Source organism: Phalaenopsis equestris, unplaced genomic scaffold (assembly GCF_001263595.1).
Source record: "Phalaenopsis equestris unplaced genomic scaffold, ASM126359v1 Scaffold210160, whole genome shotgun sequence".
In the NCBI taxonomy this organism is placed as follows: Eukaryota; Viridiplantae; Streptophyta; class Magnoliopsida; order Asparagales; family Orchidaceae; genus Phalaenopsis; species Phalaenopsis equestris.
In genome coordinates, this window is record NW_018229268.1 from 409 (window position 1) to 8,569 (window position 8,161).

Below are 8,161 nucleotides of genomic sequence, written 5' to 3' on the forward strand. Positions count from 1 at the left end.
ATTTATAATTCATCGAATTTTCAAATACACCCTCAAATATCAAAGATTCACAGTAACATCGCAACTCTGATCTTTCACTTTTTTATCAAACTCTACAAATATAACAGTCCTGTAATTCAAAAAATCTCCTGGGTGTTAATTTCATAAATAGCAATATTTCAAATACTGTATGTAATTATTCCTAAAAACACTTATATCCAACTGATGTTTCTTGCACCTTATAAGCAAATCTCGCGTTACAACCAATCACGCGAGGGTTGTAGTTTATGAGAAAATTTTACGTCCGGAGGATGCCCGGACAACGGCCTGGATGCAACGAGGAGTCCGATTCCTCCTCTCCTCAGCTGCATCAGGTCAGTTGTCCGGACATCCAGAGTCCGAAAGTAAAATTTATTGGTAGTTTATACGGCCTTTATCACCGGCATCACTCAAGACAAGAGGAAACTATGCTCTCAGAGAGAAGCATAAATTTCTCAAATTAAATTCAAAGTATAAATGAATCTCTTTTTCAGCCAAAAAACAAAATTTTTAATAGAACCAATTAAAAAAAAAGGCATTTACATATCTAACATCTAAACGTCCATCTTTACATACATACACTGGAATCTTTAATATTAAATAAAAACATACCAATATCATTAACTTCTCAAAAGTAAAATACTCTTTTTCATGCACAAGTTATTGACAACAAGGTGTCGTAAATGTAAATATCAAACTTTTTGGTGTTAGATATGTAAATACATAGGAATTGTGTTCTATGTATGTAAAATTCCTTTAAAAAAGGTGGTTGGGGACTCCGGGGCCCATCAAAAGACTACAGCAAGCTTACCTAAACCAAACTAAACGCATGTATCTTAGAAAATTGACGCCGCAGAGGAAAATAAATCAAAATAAAATCTTATTAGCTGCAACTTATAATCACTTTACTATTCAGAATACAACCGTCCAACATAGAAGCAATTCGATAAAAGAAGATCACCAGAGGGTTCCAGACATAACCATAAGCCTACTTGAAGAGATTGGGATTCAGCCAGTCCCTAAAAAAGACATTATAGAGAATGTAAGTTGTCAATAAGCTCATGAAAATATTGGAAGATTTAAATACATGCCACTTAATTTCTATATATTTACATATCTAAAACCTTAATGTTAATTTTCACATGTATGCAAAACCTTTACCTATGCCTGAAAAAGGCGTATTTAACTTTTAAAAAAGTTAAAATAGAGGTGTTTTTGATGTGATATGAAAGATATGGATGGCACAAATGTAAGAAAAGTAAGTTTAGTTGTTAGATATGCAAATACATAGGAACTACTTGGTGGTATGTATGTAAATGCCGCTAAAATATTTTAGACGAATAAATAATTGAAATGCAAGTGTTTACTTGCTAATGTCATCAAGATGATCATCAAAGTCCACGACTTCATTCCACTTCTCAGTAGATATATAGTCCAATAAAACTATATTGGCTGAAGTTTCTTTGGTGGTCAGCAGAGAGCTTCCTCCAGATCCAGCAGACCGCCAACTTTTCGAGGAATCCCTCGTAAACAACTGCAGGAAAAGAAAGAGATGATAGAAGCTGAATGAGGTGAGATATTTCTGTAAAGTTCATTGGATCAAATCTTAAATTTATGTATTGACATTAAAATTTTATTTATAAAAAACACAGATATCAATAATTATATAAGTTTCTAAACCAGGATTAAACCCAGTTGGATGGTTGGGTTGTATTTAAAGCAACATCCAAACGGTTAAGCTATTAAAATGTCATAATTTAACCTTAGCCAAAATTAAGACCAAATAACCTCTTAAGCTAAACCGAAAATAGGCCCTCTGAACATAAATATAAAAACCGCTACAAATATGATAAGTGGAGGCTAAAGAATGCTCCCATCAATGCAGTTCCAAGTTTCCTCCTTGCTTGGAAGATGAATTTAAAAAGTTTTCAAGCAAAATTTAAAAAGATTTCTCGCAGTCCGAATGAATACCAAGGCCTTCTAACTCTTTCTTTGTAACAAAATCATAGATTGAATATAATTTCTACAAGTCATGGCCAATATAGGAGTTTATGGCCAGAAATCCCTAATTCTGACATTTAGTCCTCGGTTAGTCCACGGTTACTGCAGAAAGTCAAATCCTTGCAGCAAAAAGGACTGCTTCTCCTTGAATCTGTGTGCCACGTTATGTCACCACTGCAGTTGAAGGTAAATCATAGAAGTGGCAATATCTGCCCATTTAGTTACTCTCTGTAACAAAGTATCGTGAGCTCAAAAATGAATGCCGTGCTTTATGGTTTTGATGATCCTAAATGTAATTGGAATAGGTAACCAACAGAAACTTGAGAAATATGGGATATTTCAATAGTGAAATTATAAAAAAATGATAAAATTTAACGAATAAAAACAGACATTTTAATTATCTAAGGCGACGTTCCTAATCCTTGAGCCCAAGTATACCCTAGGCTCAATTACACTCTAAGAGTCCTTGGCAGAGTTAAAATGCTATCAAGCATAAAAAAATAAAATAGACTAATAACAGGCACGGTAATCTAGCAATCATGGGGCTGTTTTCAATCTTAGGGTGTCAAAGGAGTCTTAATTTTAGCTAACAAGGGGGCTGGTTTGACTGAAAAAAGATCTAAATCGATTGAAGGCAACCCAAACTCGGCCCAACCAAATACAAGAAGAAGTTAAACAAAATGGATTACTGAATTTAAGTTGCAGTAAGTTTCATTCTTATTTGTCACATTATCTTTTCATTATATTATTTTTTTTGCTAATGAAATCTTACAAAACATCATGGCATTAATTTAATTTTATAAAAAGGCAACTAGAAAAATTTAAAATGACTTTGTAGCCCTAAAGCTTGGAGCACACTTCTCACCTTTCTAAAATGAGTTTTAAAGATATGAACTTTGCTAAATTTAATTTCAATCAAACAAACCACCTGAAATTTTGTTTCGGAAATGAGATGCAATCAATTTCAAACATTTACAGTTAATCAAACTAATCATATATCAACCTAAAAAATCACCCAATTAAATTGACAGTTTAATCAGAAGGACATAAATACCCTTCAATTACAGAGTTAAGATTCGGTTGTTAGGTTAAACCGAACTCAGCTCAAACGCTAAACATGCTGGCAAGGTTAAGAAAATCAGCCCAAACATCAAACCAGAAGAAGAAAATAGGTTAAAATGCAAAGGTTGAACCAATGGTTGAACCGGTTAATATAATAAACAGTAAAATCATTTAAATATGACTTAAAATAGTATAATAGTTATATAATATGTATATTAAATTTATTCAAAATAAAAAAAAAATTATAATATAAATAATTTTATGAAATATTTTATCAATTATTGCAACCCAAGTCCCACATTCCAGCACAATTTCGGTAGCCTAGCCAGGTCCAATTTTCATAGCCGATCCCAATTCTTCATTCTCATAATCATTCACTTAACTAGTTCAGCCCCACATTATAGGGGAAAGTTAATATTGTAAACTTTAAATTGAAACAAAAAAAAGAGTTTGTAGTTCATTTTGCCTGTAAACATATTGCTCTTAATTTGTATGTTGAGGGGTTTATATGATGCGTGCGAAGTGAATTTTAAAATTTTTAAAAATAATATATTATATTTTAATAAACATATTTGCAACCAATAAGATCATTGATTAATGTTAATTAAAAGCTCAAAAAATAAATAAAATGTTCTTATACAAAACTTAAATGAACAGGTTGGTTCTTTCAAACTGGTTTGTCAGTAAAACCATCGCTTCATGACGGTTTTGGATGGTTCAATTTAGGAGACGATTTTTGTAGGAACCGAACCAAAGCCTATAACCGGTTCACAATTGAATTGGTTGAATCAGCTGATCCTGTTCAATTTTCAAAATCATGCATTTAGATCTAAACTTAATGAAAATATGACACCTAATAGGATGTAATGGAGAAAAAAGATTAATGTAGCCAACGCCACATAGTGGGATTAAGGCTTTGTTGTTGTTTTTGTATGCAGTTAGGTCTAAACTTCAATTTTTTGGGTCAGTTCGAGTCAATTATCACTGAGGTAGAATTTTGGTACTCACTCCAATGTGTGTTAATAAGGCTATTTTTGCATTTTAAAATTGTCCTTGTCCTTAAGCATTGTCAAAATGATAAAAAAAAAATGCATGTATTGAAAAAGCACCACCGAAAAAAACCAAACAATGAAAATCTCCTTACAACATTCTTAAGATAATGCAATAACATTCAAATACTAGATAAATTTCCAACACGAGTGAACAAAATTATTGAATCAATAATAGTTGGCTTTAAAACACCCTTTGAAGACTTTGTATGCCCAATAGTCTAGGTGATGTGGGGTGGCTTATTTCCTGAACCGGCTCAATCCAAGAGTATTGAGGGTCAGCTAGTCTTCTAGTCTTAAGAGTTTCGTCTCTTTTCAAGAAAAGGCCCACTCCTAGTTATCTAGAAAAGTATATTTGCTTTTTTGGGTGTTTAGGGTTCAGTTTTTTCAGTGATTTGCTTTGGGGCAGCCATCAGCGTCTTTTTTTCCCTTTCTAGGGTTGTATCCTAGAGCTCCAAGTGGTGCTCTGAGAGATGTGTATCCCCTTCTACCCTTCCTCTACTCTCTCCAGCATCAATTTGCATCAATTCCCTTCACCCTCACCACTCTCCTCTTGCTACCACCTTGCCAAACCCCTTCCTTCTTGTAATTTCAGACCTTAAATTCAGAAATAATTTTTGTTTTTCCTTTAGCGTTTAATAAATTCCCGGTATCACTAGGTTGATTCTTGACTTTTAGCAAACAGTTAAATAAGCATTTAAAAAAAATTACCAGTTCGCTACCAATTCAGTGGGCAGTGAAAAAGCCAAAAAATGCATCCAATTTAGAAGATAGGGAGAATGGGCAAACTGACAAGAAGCATTACAATTGTCCTTGTTTTATTAAGAGTAGTTGATGTGTCCACTATCCTTTTTCATATTCTTCTTCAAAGTTTTCGCTCCAAAATATTGCTTTTTTGGAATATCAAATTACAATTTACATGTGATTCAACATTATCATCATTAGTAATCATATGCCAACTATTTGTAGTCTAGCTTATAAATTGTTATTTTAATTCATTCCTACAGAATATTGCATGAGATGGTAAACGTATTCTATACAAATCATTTCAAACAACTTTGGCCTCTATTACCTTTGGTAATTGCACAAATTGCCCCTGTTTCTTAATTATAATATATAAATTGAACAATTTACCCATCAAATGGGTGTATTCTATTCTTTGTTGAACATGTCCAAAACAGTCAGAACAATTTTCATTGTTTAATTACTTTAAATTAAATGGATGCCCTTCAAATTATCAATATAAAATAATTAGTCATGTTTTTCATGTATTTATTTTATATCTCATTTTTGCAACACTAAACATAACTATTAATAAATTTTTTTCCGCCCAACACTTTGATTTATATGACATCATCGGCCGAATTGAAGTTTTATAAATTTTAGTTCAGTTTATATGATATCATCAAACCTAAACTTAAGACTCCTCTCAATTCTAATCAATCAACCTCGACTTTAGAAGTTATAACCATATTTCTATTCTCAATCTTTTGTACAATTAGATCCAAAAAGTTTAGATCAATCCTACCAATAAATCATTTTATCTTTTAAAAATATTAATTGATAATTATTAATATCATAGAATAAAAATAGTAACTTATATATTTAATTTTATTATAATAATTCTAAGTTCTTATTTTTCAAATGCTTTCTCAGTATTCAAACATTTCACTTATTTCAGCCAAATCTCATTGATTAAAGCAAAATCATCAATAAAAAGCACACAACAAGGAATTTGACTTTGAATATCCTGTGTAAACGTCTCCATAAAGAATAGAAAAAAGACACGCTCAATATTGCTCTTAGATGAAGTTCTATTGTAATTTAAAACTATTTGTCACTCCACAACTAGTTATAATATCATCCATTACTCCATTATACATATCTTTCATAACTTCAAAATACCTTAAACATGCATTTTTCTTTCTTAATCTTCATCATATCAATTATCGTAGTACTAAATCATACATCTCAAAATAAAAAAAATTCACATTAGCATCTTACCTCTGCTCTATATACATTTCATCATTTATTTTAAAGCAAAAAATTTGCTTCTATAGTTGATAATTCTACCATGAAACTAAAACATTTCTCCATAATTTATGTAATTTTTTCAAACTTTATGTTACCTTATTCACTTCCATAGCTCTATTTTATGCCTCAAAACTTTTCCCAATCTTTCAGCATCCTTTTCAGCCTTCAAAAATTCCATTCAAAAGATTTGTTAAGCAACCAACTGCAGAATCCCCAAAAGTTCTCCACATTTCAATATATAACTCATCAAAACTTTCAAATTTACTCTAATGCATCTTTTGTAGAGTAAATTCAACATCAATTTTCTTTTGCATAAAAATATAATAAATTTAATTGCTTTGTTCCAAAATAACTTCAAGAAAAAATATAGTTTCCCTTCACTAATTTTTCAAATGGCAAACCACAATGCAAAACCTTAATGATAGCCAATTAATTAAAAAAATTATGTCTGATAACAAGAGTAAAGAAATAGATGAACAATGAAATAGTTTATGCAAGTCTGTTTAACGAGAAAATCTTAATATGTACATGGAACTTGCATCTTTCTCAAGAAAAACACATTGTAACCTGTTTTTAATGTTTGTGATGCGATGTAACAGATGAAATATTAACAAATCTTTTAGAAATCAAGCACTAAAAATATGCCAAAAAGGATGGAACAAAATTCAATTTGAGCGTTTTACCTAAGAAAAGCCCAATATGACAAGTGTGACCAGCCTCAACAACCTCAACTATAGTGCATACTGTTTATAAATAATAGCAATAACCTCTATTAAGAGAAAACCCTAGTGTATTTGCTAATAGAGGAAAAAAGCATTTACCTGCAACACAGGATCGCGTCCCTTCCCTTTAGGCAATCCTTCCAGCTTTTTACTGTCTAACTGTAGCAATTAAACACATAAACCCATCACATAACCAAAAAATCAAATCCTTGGACAAATTCGTCTAGTGTATACTGATTGGAATCAAAACATCGACAATAAATGGGCGCTCACCAAAAGCAAGGCCGCCTGCGGGAAGTATCGAAAGATGTGGTCGCTAATCTTCTTGGCGGCACCACTAAGCTCGGTATCATCCTGCCTCTCGTTGGCGTGGTAGTACCCAACAACACCCAATCCATCAGACGCAAAGTGCTCCTCGACCTAGTTGACATTGAAGACAATGAGAAGATGGATCGAGATAGCCATACAGAAACCCTAGAGGAGAAATTAGCCTTCAGTAGGAGATAGAGTGCCTGGATCAGGGCAAGCTCAAGGTAAGGAAGGATGCCGATCTGTGAGTGGAATAGAGGGACAGAATCAGAGATCTGCACGGTGGGAGATCCGCCGCCTCCGCCACCTTCTACAAGCCGGCCGACGAGTAGACCGTTGACTGAAGAGGAGGCGTGCTTCAGAGCGTGAAGGACAAGCTTTATGTATGCGCACTGCGAAATCTGGTATCTGCAGTCCGCCATCTCGTTCGTTCACACTCCCGTGCGACGGCCCTCCCTCGAAAACTAAACGAAGAAGGAACGATTTTGATTTCCTGTTCGATTTTCCAATTCCAACACCCCCTTTTCTTAGATTTACAAATGTACTGCCAAGTTTCCCAAAGTATTTATATCTAACTGGGCTGTCAAAAAGGCTCGTTGTTTGCGAACAGTTCGTGTTCGGTTCGTCAATGAGTTCGTGTTCGATTCGTTCGATAAGTAAACGAGACAAACACGAACAATTTTTTTTCGTTCGGTTAGTTAAACGAACCAAACACGAACAGTGATGCGTTCATTAGTGTTCGAATCGTTATTGTTTGAAATATAAAATAATATAAAATAATTATATATAAAAAATTTATTATATTTTAAAACATTAAATTTTATAAATCATAATATATAATAAAATAATAATAATAATAATATATTAATATACTATAGTAGTAATGTACTAATATAGATATTATATATTTATATAATATAAGTTATATAATTAATATATAATATTATTTTTATATATTAATATTAG

At 32.5% G+C, this 8,161-nt stretch overlaps 1 protein-coding gene across 1 annotated transcript; it reads right to left on the reverse strand.

The window, feature by feature from the left end:
• Positions 1-875: 875 nt before the first annotated feature.
• On the reverse strand, positions 876-7,714 carry LOC110036720 (ER membrane protein complex subunit 8/9 homolog). Its single transcript, XM_020741232.1, has 5 exons — positions 7,399-7,714; positions 7,160-7,306; positions 6,986-7,045; positions 1,386-1,552; positions 876-1,037 (listed from the first exon to the last, which is right to left on the reverse strand). Exons 1-5 carry the CDS (start codon positions 7,615-7,617, stop codon positions 1,007-1,009), a joined length of 624 nt encoding a protein of 207 aa, XP_020596891.1. The 5' UTR covers positions 7,618-7,714; the 3' UTR covers positions 876-1,006.
• Positions 7,715-8,161: the final 447 nt, after the last annotated feature.